The 22,070-nt window shown below is 43.1% G+C and overlaps 1 protein-coding gene and 2 long non-coding RNA genes across 4 annotated transcripts in view; 1 reads left to right on the top strand and 2 right to left on the bottom strand.

The window, feature by feature from the left end:
• The window catches only part of dok6 (docking protein 6), a 90,364-nt gene that overhangs the window by 5,992 nt on the left and 62,302 nt on the right, over positions 1-22,070 (bottom strand). Inside the window, exons 5-7 of the mRNA XM_063206690.1 lie at positions 18,761-18,950; positions 15,937-16,075; positions 14,897-15,005 (exon numbers count right to left, since the gene is read on the bottom strand). Coding sequence (XP_063062760.1) covers positions 14,897-15,005; positions 15,937-16,075; positions 18,761-18,950 — 438 coding nt within the window. The remainder of the gene's footprint in view (positions 1-14,896; positions 15,006-15,936; positions 16,076-18,760; positions 18,951-22,070) is intronic.
• LOC134455554 (uncharacterized) lies at positions 1,798-3,663 on the top strand. Its single transcript, XR_010036123.1, has 3 exons — positions 1,798-1,893; positions 2,893-2,964; positions 3,087-3,663. It is a non-coding gene; the product is annotated as an uncharacterized LOC134455554 (long non-coding RNA).
• Positions 3,608-9,296, bottom strand: LOC134455553 (uncharacterized). 2 transcript variants are annotated; one of them, XR_010036122.1, is made up of 6 exons: positions 9,199-9,296; positions 8,754-8,908; positions 7,791-7,853; positions 7,113-7,207; positions 4,070-4,230; positions 3,608-3,979 (listed from the first exon to the last, which is right to left on the bottom strand). It is a non-coding gene; the product is annotated as an uncharacterized LOC134455553 (long non-coding RNA). The 2 variants fall into 2 exon arrangements; XR_010036121.1 differs by lacking the exon at positions 9,199-9,296 and having other exon boundaries at positions 8,754-8,937.

The following is a 22,070-nucleotide window of genomic DNA, read 5'->3' as shown; positions in this document are numbered from 1 at the left end:
GCAGGTGCACAGAAGGACACACCTGGGACCAAGGCAGCCAATCAGGCCTCGGAGGGCTCTTGTAGCAGCTAACGAGCTCAATCTCCACCTGAGAACACTTCCTGTCTGTCTGCCTGACAGCTTTATTCACAGCTAACTTTCGTAGAAGAAAAGACAAAAAAAACATATCCTTCATCACATGCTTCTCCCATAGTCTGCTGCTGCTGTTGCAACCATTACGAATGCTGTACCCCCCATGGTCCTCTAGTGGTGCTGGCAGTTGTTAGAAGTGCTCATCGGGGGAAGCGCAACAACAGCGAGTTAGTAGCCTACAAACTGCGGCACTGCACTGCCAGAGCCGTGATTCATCCTGGGCTGGCGTGAGATCACACACACTGGTGCAATGTTGAATCATAAGACACGTGGATGGATGGATGAACGGATGGACGAAAGTGGATGGATGGATGAACGGACGAGTGAGGGAGGGCCAGAATGAAGCTTTTTAGCTCATCTCTGCTTAGTTAGCTTAGAAGAGTCAATGGCAGACAGCGTCACCTCGCAGTCATCTCCCACGGCTCCATGCTGTGGGAGGGGAGGGCTGCATACGCGATGAGGGATTCTCCGCCACGCCGCAACTACAGATGCAGTTTAATAATTAACGGCCAGGGTGCGAGACGAGACGGAGCGAGCTAAAAATATGTCTTTTGCTGAGATTTTTTTTTTTTGAAGCGGCACGGGGGTTTAACAGAAGGTAAAGTGGCCTCGTGGGCATACTGCAAAAGAGCAAAACAAGCTGCCCAGAGCGCTCCTCTCTACGTGGAGAGGAGATGTTTAATGATTGGCAAGGGGAAAGGTGGGTGGGTGGTTAGCTGCGAGTTGTCAATGAGGTTGACTGAGGTGCTGTTTCCACGTAGCAGGATATTTTTTTAGTAGGGTATTTTTTTCTCCTGCTACGTGGAAACGCAACATGTGGATTAAAAAAAATCCTCCATTGTAACAAATGCGTTTCAGACCCCTAAACAGGATATTTTTTTCTCCTGCTATTTTTTTCTCCTGCACCTGGATTTTTAAATATCTGCTACGTGGAAACGGAAGGCCAAAACCAATGCAAAACCAATACAAGCAGGAGAAAAAAATATCCACATATAAAAATATCCTGCTACGTGGAAACGGCACCTGAGGCCCTGTCATCCACAGTAATGAGCGAGGGGGGGGGGGTGGAATGGGGATTGGAGTTTTAGGGGGAGGTTTACTTGAGGCCCTGTTACTAGCCCCGTACGACTTTGTTGCTGTCGACCAACGTTGACGGAAGCATGTGAGCGAGAACTTGTTGTCACGATGTGGGTGTTATTAAATACAGCGCATTTAAAGTCGGCCACAAATATGAACGAGACGATGAGCTCGCACCGGTTTGCTCTACTAACACACCACATGTGAGGAGTGGGGGGACTATGGCGTCATTATGTGGACAAAAGGTCCACGAGCGCCACTTACTGCACACGCGAGGTATTTTATTCTGCGCGCGCGCGTAGACACTGTCGCGCGCGCGATTTTGCTCTGCGCGCGCGCGCAAACGCTGCCACGTGCGCGCAAACACCGTCTCACGCGCGAGAGGTGACATGAATTTCCTCACGCGCGCGAGCAGAAATATGAATATTTAAATAATCTCCTCCCACTGATTAGCATAACCAACGAGGCGGAAGTTTGTTTAGTCTGAAATAATCAGACACAGATCTCAAGAGCAATTGTTGATATCGTTGCTACGGTAACTGCAGCTGGCGTTTACTGACGAGTGGAATGACTGAAGGTTGCTGACAACTCTATTGCTTACCCATTTTTATGAAAACATTGTTTTTAATTGTTTATTTCATGGGCGAACTTGTTGAGATTCGCAGACAGCAGATGAGGAATAAAGTGAGTAGACATTTCATCAAATATGCTATGGTTCGTGTCCTGTCGAGTGCGTTTTAAGAGCTTGAAGTTAGCAGGCTAGGCATTTGGCATGATGACAAAGTTGTTTTGCAAAGAAGACCAAAATACACGTTTACAGAGACCTTAACATGTTGTAAGTGCAATGTTTCACTGAAATCCAGCTCCGTGTGCTGCATGACTGAGAGACATACCGGTACAAACCTGTTTCCTACGATGGTCCAGTCAGATATTTGTAATGTAGGCTATAAGGATTCAAGTGTGTTTGATACTTTTGCTGGTAAGCATTGCAATAAAAGAGGGAGCCGGATAGTCAATTCAAGCGGTCAGATCAGAGAACCTTTATTGAAATCGGTTGGAACAATCATTCATTTTGCCACTGTCGTGTTCTCCATAGCTGGTGACGACAGTAGGCAAGACGGCCGCAGTTGACTTGAGACCGGAGACCGAAATATGGATTTTGTAGGCTATGTATTCAGCGATCCACAACGGGTATACACAAGGAGGTCTACATAAGTCATTGGATATACACAACTAGAGCTCTAGGTGAATTTAGCCTACATTGCATCAAAGAGCTCACTCGCTTTGGAATGAAATGATGAAGTGGCTAGAAAATGAACCGTGCGCTGAGTATCCAGTAGATGGCGTCGACACACTGTAAATAAACAATGACACTACAATACTGACACAAGCACAATGAATGATTAGGCTAGAAAGATCACTTTCTCAAAGTACTGCAATTACTCCCAGGAAGTTGACTGGTTCGTGGAAAATGGTAGAGCAATACCGGCCTCTTCGAATATAGAGTTGAATAATTGAATCTTTAAGAAGTGACATAAATGGTACAGATCAATACACTGTATTTACCTGCTCTCTGTGTCACTTGGCTAGTACATTTAATGCAATGTGATACCAGTGCAATGCAATACATTTAATAAAAAAGGTGCAGACATTAAAAAAAAAAAAAAAAAAATCTGCCTTCAGTTGCTGATCGGCGGCCCTTGTACGGAGGTTGTCACACACAGCCAACAAAACCACATGGGCAACATGGAAGAGGTCAGTGTGCAGCCCAGCTTGTCTGACCCAAGCCATTTAAGTGGTTAAAGAATTTAGTGAATCCATCTACACATGCCATATCTGCAGGGGCCTAATCTGTCTACCTTATTTACATGTTGCAGCAATTGCCAAAGCTTTTGGGCCTTTGCCTGGATTTCATCACACAGCAGCAATAGGTCTCTAGGACTCTGGTTAGGTAGCCTGTATACACTTTATTTCTGGAAGGTGATGTGGGTGTCATGTTACTTCAGCAAGCAGCACAACGCATACAGTTCATAACATTTCATCCAGGCAAGTTTTTCTCATTTTCATTTAGGGAGCTGCCAATCCCAATAGTGGTAACACAAGTGCAGAGATTTCATGTAGACTATGGAACTCAACTAAAGGGGTCACTAGTAACATAATAATAACAGCAATAGCAACACCACACGCACAAAGTAAATTGAATAATTGTTGTGATTCCAAATGACCTATTCTTGATGAAGGCACAATCTCTACATTTCTTTGCTGTACAGGAAAAATCAGGCATACTGCATATCGGCAGTTGGTGAGATGGCGTGGGAGTTCGTAGGCTATGTTTGGGTTCCACTGCAATCCTGTGCCGTCACAAAGATCTGGCAGATCTTTAAATCCACACATCGTACAGGTTTCCAGGATGTGATTTATTTGTGGCAAATAAAAGACAGTACACCTGAATCAGATGTATTTGTCATAATGCATTTCTTAACCTCAGCTATGGTTTTTAAACAAACCCACAAATGTATATGTATACACTGTATAGTATAAAAGAAGGACTGAAGTGTTACAATATCATACATCACACACACACACGCACACACCACACACACATCGTCGGATCATCTCCTCTTTTGGGGGTTACACATAGCCGCTGCTCAACGGTGGGGGTGATGGTTGCCTCTAACGTGGAGAAGTGTCAAAGTCTTGCTGTAGTGTAGGTCCGCTTTACTTGTCCTTGCCCGCTCTCTCTCACTGTTGCACAGTAGTGTAGTGCTGCCTATTGAAACATGTGGTAGAAATTATGGGAAGTGATAATTTTGTTTATTCTGTTAATACATTCTGAGGTTACTGAGAGGTATGAAATTACCTGCTTAGGATGCCATGGTATGTGAACGGCTTCATTTTTGGCGCAAAATGGTTGATGATGTTGTGGATTATGAGCTGATGTCTGGTGACCTGATGCCATTTTGTTGATGTCCTTCACCTAGCCAGTGTCATTGAGGTCATCAAAGTTTCCGGCCGCCTTGTCTGTAATGACAGGATATAACAGTATTAAGAACATGACATATCACTGTCGCTCAGTAGTATTCTACATCTTGTCCAGACAGTGTACAATAATTCTAATTGTAAAGTGTAGAGTGTAAAGGGTTAACAAACTGGCCACACCCTTGGATGCCAGGCATGTTCTAATCACCACTCAGACTGTGTTCGTAGAGAATCTGATGAAGACTGTTAAGGTACGTTATCCTGCCATGAAAAAATAAAACGCAACAAAAACGATTTTAAGTGTGCAGACTCCTCACTCTGAAAACTACAGTTGACCTTCGTACTGCACCTGTGTGCACAATCCTCTCCTTCAAGTAAAAGTATTCAAACTACACGGTGACTGTGGTACACTTTTTAGGTACATGTGTGTAGAAAATTTAATTCAGACTTGCGCTTTGCATACGATGTGGTTGTGTTTGGGTATCCGTACACCTGGTAGGAACCCATGTCTGGGTACAGACAAGGGTTTGACATTAATGTTTTGCTCTCCGGCCACAGTTGGGTTTTCCCAAGTCACTAGCCACTCTGGTTTTCTGCTTGCCACATTTTTGCTCACAGTTCTTTTCATTATCATGCTAAACCAAGAGGGTTAGAGATATGAACACATAATTTCTACATGTACAGTGGCTCCCAAAAGTCTACACACCCCTCTTCAAATGTCAGGTTTTTGTGATGTAAAAAAAAATAGAAAGACAAATAAATTCACAGCTTTTCCCTCCTTCAATCGAAACTATTAATCAATGCAATGCAATGCAAAAATGTACACGCCCTTAACCCTCTACTGCATAGGGTTGCCATATGGCAACCGTTAACTTTTTCCAGTTTTTCTAGTAAATGATACACTATAACCTATTTATTTAGACTTATTAGTGATAAGACAGCCTTTTACTTTGAAACCAAAAAAACTTTTCAGGTCACATGATTAAGAAATAAACACAGGAAGCCCTTTTTCATCACCTACTTTGGTGTGTGGAGGTCATCGCTCAAGGCCTCCATAAACCAAGGTATTACCAACATTTCAGCCCAAAATATTGTTATAAAAAAATCAAAACACTATCTGTAATATGTAAACTCTTATTTTTCATCATTAAAACAGCTTTAAATGCAAAGGTTTTTTTGTAAAATGGTAAAATGTTATGGTTGCCATATGGCAACTTCATGCAGTTATGGAACAACATTTTGGCCATTCACCCCAATCAACCCCATTGGAATGACTTAGAATTAGATTAGTATGAGGCTATTTTTACAGATATTTCTTGTAATTCTTGTGCCAAATGAATCATTTGCACTTATAATTTGTACATTTTAGACATGTTTACTGTAAAAATGCATTGTACATGTTTGCAAATAGGTGTAAACAACCTTTTCGGAAGCTTTTTTGTAAATGTGTGTACATGTCTATGGGCCGAATTGTTGACCATATTTTGCTATCTTACCAAAAATAATTCCACTAAATACTAAAAATATATATTTTAATTTATGTAATTTAATGAGTTTTAACATTTGGAAAGTAATATATTGGAGTTTTATCAAGGAAAAATTCTCTTTTTGAGGAAAAACCTGATTTTACACAAGATTCCACGACTGCATGAAGTTGCCATATGGCAACCATAAGCTAAAATCTTAATAAAAAATAAAAAATACAATTTTTTTTTGGAAATCTATTATTTAACTCAGTTTAACACTAAAAAAGCACTGAAACATTTTTTACATTGTAAATATAATAATTCATGCAGTAGAGGGTTAAATTAATACTTAGTTGCAGCACCTTTGGCCTTCATTACAGCACAATCTTTTGTGGGTAAGAGTCTCAGCATGGCACACATTAATATGGCAATATTCGTTCACCCCTCTTTGCAAAGCCCTCCAAATCAGAAAGACTGCGAGTGCAATCTCCCACAGTCAGTCCTCCTCAGATCACCCAACAAGGCTCCCTTCACTTAAAGTATGGTGTTGTTGGGGTGATGTTTTGTGCCAAATATACCCTTTCGAATTATGACAAAAAAGTTAAATCTCGGTGGAGTACATTTTGCAAAAAATACTTCTGTAATCTCCCAAATGCATGTGGGAAGATGTATTATGGTCAGGTGAAACCGAGGTTTAACATTTTGGACATAATTACAAAAGGTAACAACACCTCATTGCCAAGGTAACACCAAGCGTAAAGTGAAGCATGAAGGTGACAGCATCATGCTATGTGATTATCGTTCTTCAGTTGTAACCGGGGCTTAAGTCATGGAGGTTGTTATTTAGAACAGTTCCACAGGGGCCATTGTAGTGGCATAAAGGGGGAGGGGATGGGCCAGTGAAGTTAAAGTCCATATGCCTCTGTGAATAGATGTGATTTCAACGTAGCCAGTGTGGGGGCCTGGCGTATGTTGGGAGGTAGACTGTTCCAGAGCGTGGGGGCAGCAACACAAAAAGCTCTGTCACCAACAGTACGGAGTCTGGCTCGGGGGATGATGACATTGTCCTTTTCAGAAGACCGCAGAGACCTGGACTGGGAGTGGGAGAGTTCATTCCTGTATGACACGGAACATCTGTTGGGCAATCTGAGCAGGACTGTGCAGATGAGATGCATTCGCAATCTGTCAGATTTGGAGTACTTTTTGCAAAGATACGTGTACAAATATTGTCACTTCTATGTTTGCCATGCTGATAGACTCTTACCCAAAAGACTGAGTGCGGTGATAGAAGCCAAAGGTGCTGCAACAAGGTATTAGTTTAAGGGTGTGCATATTTATGCAACAATGTTAATAGAAGTTTTATTTTCTATTCTTCCCTTTTAAAGCTTTAAGTTTGTTTTCTGTCATTTTTTACGTAACAAAAACCTGGAATTTGAACAGGGGTGTGTAGATGTTTACCTCAATCTAACTGCTTCATCCCGTTTCATCTTCCGTCTCGGATTGATGTTGAGGAGCCTGGTCGGTAGCATACCTGCAAGTGCTTCTTCCACCGCCTGAAAATAAATAATGCAAGAGGGAATAATATAGACCGATTGGTAAGAGTATGCACCAAGCAGCTGAGCTGTCTGCTCATTTCGAGAGCTGTAAACGATTACATTACGGCCATAGAAAGAAGGCTGGCTGCACTGCTGACAAGTTCATGAATCTTGATGTAACAGTGCACGTAATTTTAGCATCAACAGGATGTGACGCAAAAATGTACATCCATTCAACAGGGCAAATATTTGATGATGTTATTACCATCTTATAACAATGACGACTTGGCCTGTATTATAGTTCTCAGAGTCGCCAAGAATGCCCAGCTTCCTGCTTGTTTAGCATGACACAGTAGGTCATGCTCGCATTAATTAGTTAGCCTACTAGCCTACTAAAGGACTTGTATTTATAATCAACATAAATCCACCGCCAACAACTGAACTAGCCTAGTGGTCTATTTACATGTCAAACATGTCCCACACAGCACAGAAAGAAAAGAAAAGAGAAGAGAAATCATTGTAAGCTGGTCTTTGTCATTCACACACTTTGACAGTGTTTCCTAAATTGTGGCAGACAAGTGTCTTGAGAGCAAATACCTACCTAGGCTCTTAAACAGCACCTTCCTGCATTCTGGCGTCCAACTTCAGGAATGGTTCATCATCTCTGTATGACAGCATGCACAGAATTAGTGGTCAATATACAACATTTTTATAAAAGTAAGAGTATGCACATCCCACCTCGCTGAGGCCAGGTGCAGGACAAAGGCGCGTCTAATAGTGGAACAGAGTAGAAGCCCGCATCCTGTGGCTCCGCTTTGAAAATGTATTCAGGTCATACAACCATGAAGACCCTGTTGGGGGTCAGCTGCTCTATGTTCCCACAGCCCATTGGTCCCACAGCTTATTCTTGCTGCTCCATGTTCCCACAGTTATTCCCACAACTATTCAAATATAGGCCATATGTTCCACACCTGTTTATTCTTAACACTACTACATAAGCTTGAGGCAGTTTTGAAAACTATCTCTGAACTACAGGAAGCCACATCTTGAGCAGTCACCTATAGCAGAAATTACAAGATCTGAAATGAACTGACTAATTTGAAAGAAAGGGCCCAGTGCATTAAAAAAGAGAATGCAGACAGCCTATTTCAGGGTACTCAGAAATACTAGGCAGGGCACAGCATAGAGAGAGATCCAGGAGCGGTGGCGTTTAAACGTGACAGAAATCCAAGTTAAAACTTTAGAAAAGTGAGTTATTAAAAAGTCACTGGACTCGGAGGGAGGAGCAGGCGTGTTTTTCTCTGCCTTTCACACTGACAGCGTCGGCGTGCGCGACCAGTCCTGTTCAAAACCCTCCCCACAGCCAAAGCTAGCATGCTACTTTGCCATTCATTTGAAGGAGACACCGCGGAACGGTGCAATTATCTCCAGCACATACATTAATTCTCCAGTCTTGTCTAAATTTAAATGTAGGCTATACCTATGGCGAACTATTCTCAGTTTATTATTATTATTAGAGGGTTGCTAAACACATGTCAGTTGAATATTGACTGAACAAACTAACCTCGGTCTGCGAATGATGATTCTCCTCTTTGGCCTCTCTGAAGTCCAGGCGAAAGTTGGCACAGCATCCTTTATAAGCTTTGTGATAACACGGGTGGTCTTTACAAAACACTGCTTCTCAAAGTGCTCAGAGCAAACCTTGGTCTCAGCGTTGATCTGTAACCATAAATACCAGGGTATGCATTTTAGTTCGTTAGCAAAACAACTTGATTTTGGCACAAGTAGGCCTATGCTACTGGTTCTGGCTTACCACACAATTAAAAGCCTAATCTTGACATAGCGATCTGGAAATATCATATAAATGTAGCGTTGTGTAATTACACATTCATATGTTTTATTTCACCGAGGCATTCGCGTCATTAGGCTACATGAGTCATGACAAGTTTGGCGAGCTAGCTTATTTGTGCTAGCTAATGCGTATGATTGAACATAATTTTGCATCTTACCTTGAAATATGGACCAGGACCCCTCTTGATGTGATTTATACATCCACGGCGAAGTGCCTGCTCTTTGGGGAAACGGTGGAAAGTCTGTCCACGGTAGGATTTTTTTTCTCTTTGAGGACGAACATTTGGGCACACAACAGTGAGGCGGCATGACAGCTGGTGCGTTGCCGAATGTACCCCTGAAGTGTACCCCTCAACGTCTTTAGAACGTTCCGGGTGAATAAGGCGAACATAGACATAGCATATTGACACAATGTTTTCATCCACCAAAAAATAAAATGGTTTTACGAATAAATATGTGAATGCCCTTGTCAGCAGCAGCCGTGAGTTGCGTTTCAGTTGTGTTTCAAAGGTGGTCGGTTGCAGTCACCGTAGCAACGATAGTCTATCAACAATTGAGATCTGAGCTCTCTGTGTTTGACTATTATGGACTAAACAAACTTCCGCTTCATTTGTTATGCTAACCAGTGGGAGGAGATAATTTAAATATTCATATTTCTGCTCGCGCGCGTGAGGAAATGCATGTCACCTCTCGCGCGTGAGACGGTGTTTGCTCGCGCGTGGCAGCGTTTGCGCGCGCGCGCAGAGCAAACTCGCGCGTGAGACGTGTTTGCGCGCGCGCGCAGAATAAAATACCTTGCGTGTGCAGTAAGTGCCGCTCGTGGACGTTTTGTCCCGATTATAACACCATGGGGACAGGCAGTGAGGAGGAGCTGAAGTGGGGACCTGCGCAAACTTGTGTAGAGGTGTGAGACAAGACCCATATACACACGTGAGTGAGTTGTTGACCAACCAGTTCATGGGCGCGTGACCTCGGAGGCAGTCCGCCGACGAGCGTTGAAGGGGATAAGCAACTGCAGAGGTTGCAAGATCTGACTGCAGCCGCATTCATCCCGCGATAGTTTTACACCATGTGACATGTCACCTCGTCAACGCAACGTCGACGAAATTTCGAAGTTTGACAGGAAATCTAACCGTCATGCAGCATTTTCATCCAGGGTGCATTGCTGTCTAAATGCGCATGCATGCGTTGATGTCATGTCGAATGCACTTATTATCCACAGTAATGATCCTGCAAGGGGGAGGGTGGAATGGGGATTGGGTGTTTTGGGGGGAGGTTTACTTGAGGCCCTGTTATTATCCACAGCAATGATTCTGCAAGGGACTACTGCCTTTGTCAGTTGTGCAGAACCAGTGTCAGGATTGAGTGTATTTTTTCCTACATGAGAGGGTACCGTATGTTGCCTAACTCTAGATATGCAAGGGGAAAGGTTAGCTGTTTTTTTTTAGGGGAGGGGGGAGGGGGGGCACAGAGACCCTGTCATATACGGTAATGAGTCTGTGGGGGATGTACAATGGATAATTTGCCTCCATCTCCTCCCATCTCCATTTTCTAGCATTTCCAACTGAGGCTCCAGCTCCGGTTACAAACCATCTGAACCTGATACCCAGAAACACTTAAGTTCAGGCCCCTCGAATAGCTGATCGTTAAATAACCCACCCCATGACTTCCCTTCCCACCCGGATTTTAGTTACTGGAACGAGCTTTTAAAGCAGCCTTACAGTGGAGGGTTGTGTTGTGTTTTCACAGTTTGGCGACTAGCTAAATGAAATAAACAAATAAGCACTTTACTCTGGGAGCCTCTGCAGTGCTACGGACCGGCGAGCAGCGTGTGCTCCCTTAATTATACCTGCGGACCAGAGGGCATTTAATCTTAAACGTACCATAACTCAGGAAATTGAGCATGCTGATTGCAAATTCATCTTGTGTGCAATCAGTGGGGGGGTTGAGGATAGGGGGTAGAGTACAGTGGAAGAGCAGAGTGGTAAGCAATGGAAGAGGGCAGATGGAGATTGGTGCAAATGTTCCATTTCCTTGCCCAACTTTTTTTAGGGCCAGTTGCAATCTAACGTCCACATTAGGCAAAAGTGGAGAGGAGGGGACGCCGTATACTATACGGCATCCACCAACCGAGAACAAATGGCAAAACACTTGGACTTGAAAATGAGTGGAATGAGCAGAGCAGTTTCCACCGAGCCCATTATCCACTCCCTCCAAAGTAACCGCAACGCCATATGTGAGCTGCGCCGCGCCACAGAAACCGCATTTAGCACAACAAGAGAGATAAAAACGATGCACAGCTGATGACTGGGCCGTGTAAAACAGTGCCAGGGAAAAGAGCGCTCATCACCCACATAACCATTTCCATCCACCTGCACTTGTGCCAGCATCCATCCACAGGAAACTAAAAAAAGACTTTAAAAAAGTGAAGTTACACAGCAGTGTTAATAGGTGGATCCGGAGGCACCATGTGCAAAAAAAGAAAAGAAAAAACCTACAGTATTCCAAAACTTTTTGCAAAAGTGTGCAGAAGTGTAACTGCTGAAACTAACCTTTCATACGCCGCCACACTAACCTGGATAGGTGGAGATGAGGGCTATTAATCTACTGTGAGGTCACCACCCCCCCGTGTGGGCAGCTGCCTCAGGGTGGACCCGGGCCAGTGGCGGCCCACGCATGGCAGCCAGGCCCAGAGAGCAGCGCTGTCAAGATAATGTATGCATCAGCATCAGTATGGAACTCCCTCCACCCCTACAGCAACACAACAACCACCACCTCACCTCACCATTCAGAAGCTATTCAGGCCATCCTCAGTCATGGACACACATTCAGCTCAGTCACCGGGAGGGAGAGAGAGCGAGAGAGCAAGAGAGAGAAAGAAAGAAAGAAGAAAAAGAAAGAAAGGAGGAGAGAGGGGGGAGAGAGAAAGAAAGGAAGGAAGAAAGAAAGGAAGAGACAGAGAGAAAGAGAACTATTAGAGTAAAAGGGCATGTGGAAAAAGAGAACGAGCCCCCAAAAAACAACATTCTGCTGAATTTGTGTTTCTGAGGCACATAAAGGAGATGGACGAATGCTCTCTACATCACACCTCAACATCTCTGAAAGCAACAATAGGAATGCCATCATGATAAATGAGAACCCACTTTTACCCCCACCCCACCTCTCACACACACACACACACACACACACACACACACACACACACACACACACACACCAACAAATAAACTTAAAGGGCCACTCCTATACCGGCACCAAACCCACAAACAAACACCCCTATCACATTTAATCAGGCCAGCATATTTCCAACACTGCAGATAAACAACACGTGGCGATATCAAAGCAACTTTGCACATAAAGCCGCTCTTTGAACGCGCTTCAGATTTTTTCAAACGCAAATAATTAGCTTTTTCGTGATTAAGATGACAGACGAGACAAATTTCTTCAAAGGCTTTGAGGAACTAATCGCTAAGGAAGACAAAGAGCGTGTTTTCTTTTTTTTCTCCCCATTATTTTTCTGCTTTGGCTACCTGACAAACTCATCAAAAATGCATTACTTAATTAGAGAAAACACAATGTGGCAGCACCTCAAAGACAGAAAGAAACGACAGAATGAGAGAGGGAATTGGAGGAGGGAGGGAGGGGTGGATGGAGGGATGTGTGGGGATACACATCTCACATGTCATAGATATTTATTCAATTTCTCCCATCATGGATATCTGCTTTGTTTGCAATACAACCTCCCCAAACACCTTAATCCTTAGATTAGGATCTCACTAAACATGGAGATTTAGATCAAGATGGAGAAACAGACAGAGGAAACTGAGAGAGAGTGAGAGACAGAAAGAGGTGGGGGTGGCAGAGAGAGAGAGAGAGAGAGAGAGAGAGAGAGAGAGAGAGAGAGAGAGAGAGAGAGAGAGAGAGAGAGAGAGAGAGAGAACAAGGGAGAGATTAAGAAAAAGCAGAAAGCAGAGCGAGATGAAGATACAAAGAGAACACAAGAATGAATAAGGATGAGTATGTGTGTGCAATGGAGACAGACAAAAACTAGCACGGGGAAAAGAGAAAGAACGAGAGCGAGCCTGCTGCCTGCCACCCCCACCCCATGCTAACAGCTCAATCAGCTGAAAGACAGTAATCCCCTGGTCGCTGTAGCACCAGAGATTCTTTAAGTATATAGAGATATGCCAATGTAATAGGTTGCTATGGGCACCTAAAGTGGCCAGGTTCCGGTCTGCCTAAAGGGGCGTGTCATAATGCTCCTACAATGAATAGAACAGTCCTTAGGTCTGCCTAAAGGGGGATCCCCCCCCCCCTTGCAACAGTAGAACCCGGAGACAATAGGCCAATGGAACCTCTCTCTTATCTACTCTCTCTGGTAGCACTGTAGCGCTGGCGGCATGGTGTGGTGGGACTGCGGACGCAGCAGGGAGGGGGACAGCTGGCCTTGGGCTGCCTGCCCCCCCCGGCCCCGCACACACGGATCCCTCTGCACCAGCCAGGTGTCCCCTGCCTCCTGCCTCCTGCCTCCTGGCTGTGCCTGCACACTACTGCTGCACGACACACACACTCAAACACTGCCAACATCACTGATGAAATTCTACCTAGGGTTATTGCCTCGGGTGCGTGTGTGTTCGTGTGTGCGTGTGTGTGTGTGTGTGTGTGTGTTCGTGTGTTCGTGTGTGTGTGTGTGTGTGTGTGTGTGTGTGTGTGTGTGTGTGTGTGTGTGTGTGTGTGTGTGTGTGTGTGTGTGTGTGTGTGTGTGTGTGTGTGTGTGTGTTCGTGTGTGTGTGTGTTCGTGTGTGTGTGTGTGTGTGTTTCCATGCGTGTGCAGAAATGCTTGTGTGAGCTGTGTCTCTGTGTGTGTGTATATACAAGTATATGTGTGTCTGTGTTAATGTGTATATGTGTATTACACAGCATGTGGGCACCTTGTGCATGCTTTACCCTCCAAACACCAACAGCCCCCCATGTCCTGAACACCATTAACCCCCCTCCCTGCTCCTCAGGAACAGTGTCAACAAAGAGGGTAAGCAAAAAAGTAAAAATGAGCTGCCCTTCCACACACAGGGGATGACTACGACATGTACACACACATACATAGCCTGGCCAATTGCAGCCTATCAGCTTCTTCTCAATTATCAGTTCCCTGCACGTATAAGAAATCTGGGTGAATGGGTAAAATCAGATCCAATAGTTTCGAACTTCAACAGAATCCGTGCTCTGAAGCCTGTGCTCAAATATACAGGTCCAGACCCCTCAGCACAACATTATGTACAAGGGTATGAAGTAAGACCAGGCCACATACACAGTGTTTTCTGCTAAATAAGTAAAGTAACACCAGTACTGGCAGTCTGGTTCCCATTTTACATAGGTGATCCTATAGGCAGTGTTAAAGATTAAAACATGAATCAGAAAATCAGTTCAAAAACCAAAAGCTTCAATGTACGGTAGGTGGTTCTGGAACCCTTATGGCTTCAGCCTGAAGAGAAGTAAATAAGATGGAAAGCTTCATGTTGGAATAGCTGCTCTATTTAGCCCATGGAGGTGAGCACATCTTTTGTGAGGGGAGCTGAAGTAGTTGCGTCATGCCCCTAACCTGTACACAGGAAGTGCAGCACTGGATGAAATAAAATGGGAGATTTAAAAAACCCTAACAGAAACCAAACACAAAGTCGAACTCATTAGACTTCCAGCAGGCACGGTCTCTCGCCTGTCAGTTTGCAGTAAAAAAAAAAAAAAGAAACTGCAAAAAAATATACTTTTCCACACTCACACACACAGCAGATCTTTTTATAACCCCTGTATGAGCGCCTCTGCTCAGCTGCGCTCTGTTAATTACTACCTACAGCTTACCTTGACAACTGTAGATATCTCCGACGCTGTTCTGACGTATGATGTGTTGCCAGTAGACGCTCCGCGGTAAGGATATTGACTTTGTTAATGAGGCTTCTTTGGAGAGCATCTGGGAGAAGAAGCAAAATCATTACCACGGTGTCAATTACGTCTTTGCTCATACCATGCGGCGGCGGGGCCCGTTTGCCGCCCTTTCGGAGCCCATTCGCCAGCGTTTTCGGCCAATGAGTTCCACTATACACAAAATCACCTCCATTAACGAAACAATTCATCAGTTGGATATATGGACGTGCCCCACACCTCCATTACGCTCCTAGGCTTTGTGTTAACAGTAAAGTGCTGTAAATGGCACCGTCACACTGGAGGTGGAGAGGCAGTGCTACATTCAGACGATGATGACTAACACTGTATGATGGTGGAACATATTGAAGCATTCAAATGTTCTGGAACGTTTTAATCTTCTGAAACATTCTTATAAAAGCATTCTGACTCATGTTTTATACACCAGGACAGGCAAGCATGGAAGGGGATATAGCATAAATGTTTTGGTAACCTGTAATGCATTTACACTGTCAAACCTTTTTTCAAAGCAACGTTTTCGAACTATAACAACCCCATATGGAAAGAGCTAAAAAAAAAGATACTAGGCTCCACGTACTGTAAGGATTTTTCATCAGTGCAGATCTAGTCCTGAGTAGATCTAGCAGGTGTAGCAGCTGTCAGTTACATCATTTGTTTTTCTGGTGGTTGTCAGTGAGGATAGAAATCTCTAGGATTAGGCAAGAGTAATCTCATTGCGCAATTGTTCTACCTGTACACTGCCCATGATGATTTGTATAGCATAAAGGTCATTTGCTTTCCAGTGAAATATGTTACTGTACTGTTGTTTTTTTGGGGTTACAACAACAACAATTATATCATCATCATTATCATCATCATAATGTCATAGATTTTGTTCCACCACCACCACTATCGCGATCATCATCATCATCATCATCTATCAGGGTCTGTCTATCAGGGTGATAGTGTGTCTGCGTTACCTGTGAGTTCTTCTCCATCTCCATCATCATGCGTTCATGCTGCTCGGCGATGGACAGCGTGGCTGAGTGCACACGCTGGTAGATCATCTCCCCCTCACGCGTCTGGAACGTGAATAACCCCTCACCCGTGTCACACATCCTGGAGTGGCGAGAAGAGCAGAGTTGTTATTTCCTCCTTCTGTCTCTCTCTCTCCCTCTCTCTCTCTCTCTCTCTCTCTCTCTCTCTCTCTCTCTCTCTCTCTCTCCCTCTCTCTCTCTCTCTCTCTCTCTCTCTCAAAGTCCAATGCAAATATTCTTTATTGGTATGCCTGTTCGTATCAGTGTTGCCAAAGCTTACAGATGACATCAAAATGGGTAACAGAACATTACGGTCATTACGCTCCTATGGTCAAGAACATTACAAGTACAACATTACATGCGTTGAGAATACTAAACACACACGCACACACATACACACGTTTGTTAAGAACGTTACACACTCTCTCTCTCTCTCTCTCTCTCTCTCTCTCTCTCACTCTCTCTCTCTCTCTCTCTCTCTCTCTCTCTCTCTCTACTGTGTGTGTGTGTGTGTGTGTGTGTGTGTGTGTGTGTGTGTGTGTGTGTGTGTGTGTGTGTGTGTGTGTGTGTGTGTGTGTGTGTGTGTGTGTGTGTGTGCTACAATTCTGACTTTATCCGGAAAATGGTTATCTGGAATATGTTCACCATGAAAGTAGGTTACCTGTTTTCAGTCAACCGCAAGGTCACAAACTTAGGCAGGCCCTGATGTTTATACCTTTTCATCTTTCACCAGCTATGCCAGGGGGTTTTATTTGGATGGTAATGTTTTTTCATTTTGTTATAAATATTCTGCAAATATTACAATATATGTGTATTTCCCCAAAGTTACATCAGAAATGCAACAGACTGGCAACTTATTCTGTTTTGACTGCTTTCAGCAGGGTGCCAAGACTTGACAAGTGTTCTGTCGTTGGAATGAGAGAAGAGTAGAAGGAGATGGGAAAATGAGGTCATGGAATGCATTTGGTCTGAAACTGATACAAATTGATTCACAAGATATTCCACATTGACTTCTGTATCTGAGTTTTAAAAAGTTTTCACAGTACAACTTCAGTATTCACCAGTGCATGATAATGGCAAAAAGATTAATATTGAACAAAAAAGATCTAGCTGGTGAGCAGCCGTGGCATAATGGCTAGGGAATAGTCTTAGGTTTTAAAGGGACACTGTGCAGGAAATGGTCAAAAAAGGTACTGCAACTATGCTGCTCCTTGAAACTGGGCTGCCTATTGCCAAATTTGATCTTTACATGAAAGTTTACTAAGTAATAAACAAATGAAGAGTTCAGATGCAAAACCCCCTAAGTGCCTTTTCAGAAAATAATCTTAAGTCATTTTTATTTAATACAAGGCTATCAAAATTGCATATTTATTTTTTTTATTTTTTTGTAATATAACTATTTATATGTATTATCAAGTACACGAATGTAAACAAAACCAACAGCAGGGTTCTCTAAAACTATAGAAGTGCAGGTCTTCAGACATGGAGTTAGGGGGTTTTGCATCTGAACTCTTCAAATATTTCCGGGTGTGGTCAAAGTACAGTCATTTTTGCGGCTAAAAATGGCTATTTTTGGAAATTCAAAATGGCGGACCATGGAGAAGATTCCCCTTTTCATGTATGAAAAGTGCAATTTTTCCCGTCATAGTGAATACTTAGAATTTGATGCTGGTGGTAAGTATTCATGAAAAAGGTAACATTAGTAAATGGGCAGCATGAATTCTGGAAATAAACAACAAAAAATCTCACACAGTGTCCCTTTAAAGTTTTGTAGATTCAAATGCCACAATAGAAGGGAAAGTTTGGATGGATTCCTATTCCATCCATGGTTGAAATGGCCCTTGAGCAAAGCATCTAAGCATACATTACTCTCCAGGTACCTAAAACAGCCGTACGTTTAGTTAAATTAAGTGCAATGTGATAGTGTAATGTGATGCAATTCAAGTCTGCATACTGAAGAGTTTCATATATGACATGACAGTTTCAAGCATTTTCAATCCTTTTTCTCAGGAAAATAACTTTCATTGGACTTGAGATTTTCTTTTACTTCAGATTTGCAAAAGTTCTATCCCCTACCTGACATGCCTCAACCTCCGTCTTCATCAGAGGGTCCCTCTGAAGACGGAGGTTGTAGGCCTACCGTTGAGGCATGTCAGGTAGGGGATAGTGTGATTTAAAGTGTGATTCAAACAGTTAGACATAGTGAACGTTATATATATATAACTTTAATTGGAGCTAATTGTTGAGTTTTCCGGTTCAGTTTTTCATTGTCCAAAGTTCTCCTGTACCGAGTCCTGCATCCTGTTCATAGTACCATGCACATGGTTTCATCCTAACCATTTCAATAGATATAATTCATTAAACCATGCAGTGCATTTTTCGTGTGAATCATTCATATCAAAAGCACAGGCCACTGTGAAGTACAGTATCGACAAGAGTGGAAGTCACACGGCCAGTGGAACAGGTTAGCCTGGGCGTGCCATCTCGTGACCCTGCACAAAATGTCCCAACCAACGCTCATACTGTACGGCCAGAATGTATAGAGAGGTTATAGTATTTAATCATTTTGCTTTTCCATACTAGTGTATCAACATGTACTATTGTGTACTTACAGCACTAGGGTACAGTGCAAGTAGGCTACCTACATGTAACATATTCCTACATATTAGTGTTTGTTAAACTGTATCTAATTTATGTAGCAGGGCCCTTAATACAGTATAAATGGTAACCCACAAGGCTTGTGGAGCACCTACTGTACAGTACGTACCTTCCGGCCTCGAACGTGAACCATGTGGAGTCTCGTCCGTAGCGTCGCAGCGAGCTCAGGGGCCACATGAGCAGCTTGACGCGGGCGTTGTGGATGTCCCACAGGTAGATGTTCTCGTGTGTGATCTGCATGGTGCACTCCCCGTAGATGTCCAGGTTCGGGGTGGGCATCAGGTACACGTTGAACCGCTCTGAGAGAAACACCAGAATCAGAATCTGTGTCAGTAAGCTGTGTTTATGCACCATGTCTGTAAAGATCTCAGTTCTGAAGGATTGGTCTTGGGGCAAGGGCTATAGTTCCGGACAGCACAAAATATAAAACACGAAGATAAAAGTGCATAATACTGGTAGTTCGATTCAAGAGGCAATGGTATGTGGCAGGCAACAGTTTTAGAAACAGGAAGTTACACATGGTTTGAGACAACTGCATTGTATCTTTTCCACAGTCAGTAAACTTGAGCGAAGGACAGCCAAAAAAAAACAGAGCAGAACTGCAAACATTCTTCTTGCTGACTCACATATCATGTTTTAGGTTGTTATACATATATAACTAAGTATCTATTCTTCTGCCTGTATGCCATGTACTTGATGTGTGTCCCATTTACATACAGGTCTAAGGGATCCTCTGTCTCTGTCAAAATAAATAAATTAGACCTGTCAGCACATGTTTTTTCACAAATCTAGCAATGCTGATGGCAGTTGTAGTGTGGCCTTTTTTCACACAAATTTTACTATTTTGCAGACATCTGTGACCGAGGTGTCCCGTTCTCTGCACAATTTCTTTAACTAGTTGTCCAGCACAATTTAGGAATAGCGCTGAGGATGGTAACATTGTGGCTTCAGTATCAACACAATTCTAGTACTTGGTAGACGTCTCTAACCAAAGTGTCCCGTGTTTTGGCAAAATCTCAAACTGCTTGCACAGTTACGGTTGTAAATCTTACCGCTTGGCAAACAACGACGTTAATCATGGTGTCGTGACCTTTCTAGAAGCGCAAACTGTTTACACAGCGTCTTTGTTTTCACCCTCTCATGTCTCTCGTTGTCTGCACTCAGTAGGCCCATTTTGCTTTTTACTCATCAACAACAAGGTTTTATACTGTGCATACATGTAGCTTAATTTCTTATAAGCCATTTTCATCACCCCAAAAATCTCCACATTAGTCATGGCACAACTGCGTTATGAAAAAAATATGTGTTGCTGTGCGTTGGTGGTGTGTAGTTTTCCTGTAGACCCCGGGGATAAGGCTTCCAGTCTTTTCAACAAGTTCCTCGCAACCCAGAACTAGCTTTCTTGTATCCTCCCTGGTGTATGAACCTGATGTAACTTTTGACTGAATCTGATGTAGTTGTTGACTTAAACATCAGTTGCATACAACCTGGCTTTTCTATTCCAATCCCAAACTAGATGAAAGAAAATCTTCACAAACAGATTTTCTAGTAGTACCGCAGAACATACAGTCAGAGAGTACAAACAAGAGATAAAACTAAACCACCAATTGCATTGCATCAGAAGATGAATGTCCCCCACTATCACTGACTGTGGATCTGTGAGAAAGGAGCTTCTTATCCTTTAGAGACAGATCAAATGCATTGGTCTTTATTTTTTTGTTTCACATCAGGTGCAGACATTTCTTAATAAAAAAAATGCCTCAAGGATGATATTTCAAACTCGTAAAATAAAAGGATAGGGTCACCAGAGCATGGCATAATAAACTTTTTTCATTGTTGGCACACCCTTTTTTTCAGGAATCAGATAGTAAGTGATAGCCAGTGGAAGCTCGGATTTATGCAAGCATAAAAAAGTGAGGTGCCTTGGGCAGTATTGTTTGCTTTTGGTCTCCTCTTTTTTTATTGGCTTCCATTTGTCATAATCTTCTATGTACCAAAGGAAAACAAAAAACACAAAGTTTGGAAAAGATGTGTCACTATAAAATAAGTGATGAACAAGGATGGTTATGGATGGATGGGGTGAATGAAACGAAATTGCCACCAAAATTCTTGATTTTGAGCATAATATTTTTCCATGGAAACTGAAATACACTGCTCCTACTGTATACTCCAGTGCTATTTCACTATATTCCTCAAACATAAAATCAAACCAAGACAAAAGGATCATGGCAAAAACATTAAATAACTATACATGTGTTTTGTAATGCTGTGACAGCTGGCATTTAAATCACAGTATTTTGTCTTCTGTTGAACTAAATGGGAAACTATGTAAAGGTCACTTTTCAAAGATAAAAAGGGACATATACCACTAGTACATATAAAACTATATACGAAATATGTACAGTATAAGAATAGGCTAACTGACAATGCTATTTACTCGGTGCAGGATAACGGGAGACTAAACAGTAAGCAGTGCAACTATTCCATTTACTGCAAAAGACACTGGAGACCCAGACTGGAAAATTCATTTCATCATCATCAAAATGAAAACAAAACATGAAGGTCAAAAAAAACAGTTGCTATGGAGTTATAAAACAGGCGATGAAAAAGGATGACTATGCATGGATGGAGTGGGGTGGGGTGGGGGGGAGTGGTTCAAAACCCGGCAGCTATTTCATTGGTGGTGCTGGCTAACTTGCGGAGACAGGGGCAGTTCAGCCCGATTTCCAATTACTGCAAAAGAGACTGGAGACATAGGACTCGGAGATGCACTTCATAATCAAAATGAATAGTGGATAATTATCTCCAATGTTTCAAAATAAGCTATGTGTCTTGGGCTGGAGGAAGTGTGCAGGGTAATACGCCAGCTATTCTGGGATTGTGGAAATGAGACTGTGATTTAATTAGCGCTGGGCCTGCTGAGATGGGATGGGATTCAGCAGTGCGGCGCAAAATACGCAGCGTTTCCCCTCCGTTATCGTTCCCCCGACGCGGAGACGAGAGCGAGATGGGGGGGAAGTTGATCGCAGAGTTGACCTCCAGCTGATTGACTGCCGGACACACCGCCGGGTCTGCTGTCGTGAAAACAAGTAAATATTTTTTTTCCCGCCACTGGTTTGCCTAAAGCAATTTGGCTGATTTGTGCCCCTGTCATCATCTGTGTGTGTTAATAAACAGTTTTGTTAGTTTGATTACTGTTAAATGTCAAGTAATGTTTTAGTGCGGAAGCGGGGAGGGTGGGATCAATAACTGATCATCAATAACCATGGGGCAGTCAAGCTGAAACCGGAGTTACTGCGGAGGCCGGCAATCTACACCTTCCTGTCCCACACTTGACTCACCTCTTCTGTGTCCCAAGAGAAGAGCTGGACATTATGTTTTCAATAGCAATGGATCTTTACAAAGTTTGAGATTTCAAA

Source organism: Engraulis encrasicolus, chromosome 9 (genome assembly GCF_034702125.1).
Source record: "Engraulis encrasicolus isolate BLACKSEA-1 chromosome 9, IST_EnEncr_1.0, whole genome shotgun sequence".
Lineage (NCBI taxonomy): Eukaryota > Metazoa > Chordata > Actinopteri > Clupeiformes > Engraulidae > Engraulis > Engraulis encrasicolus.
This window is presented reverse-complemented; position numbering and strand designations above follow the sequence as displayed.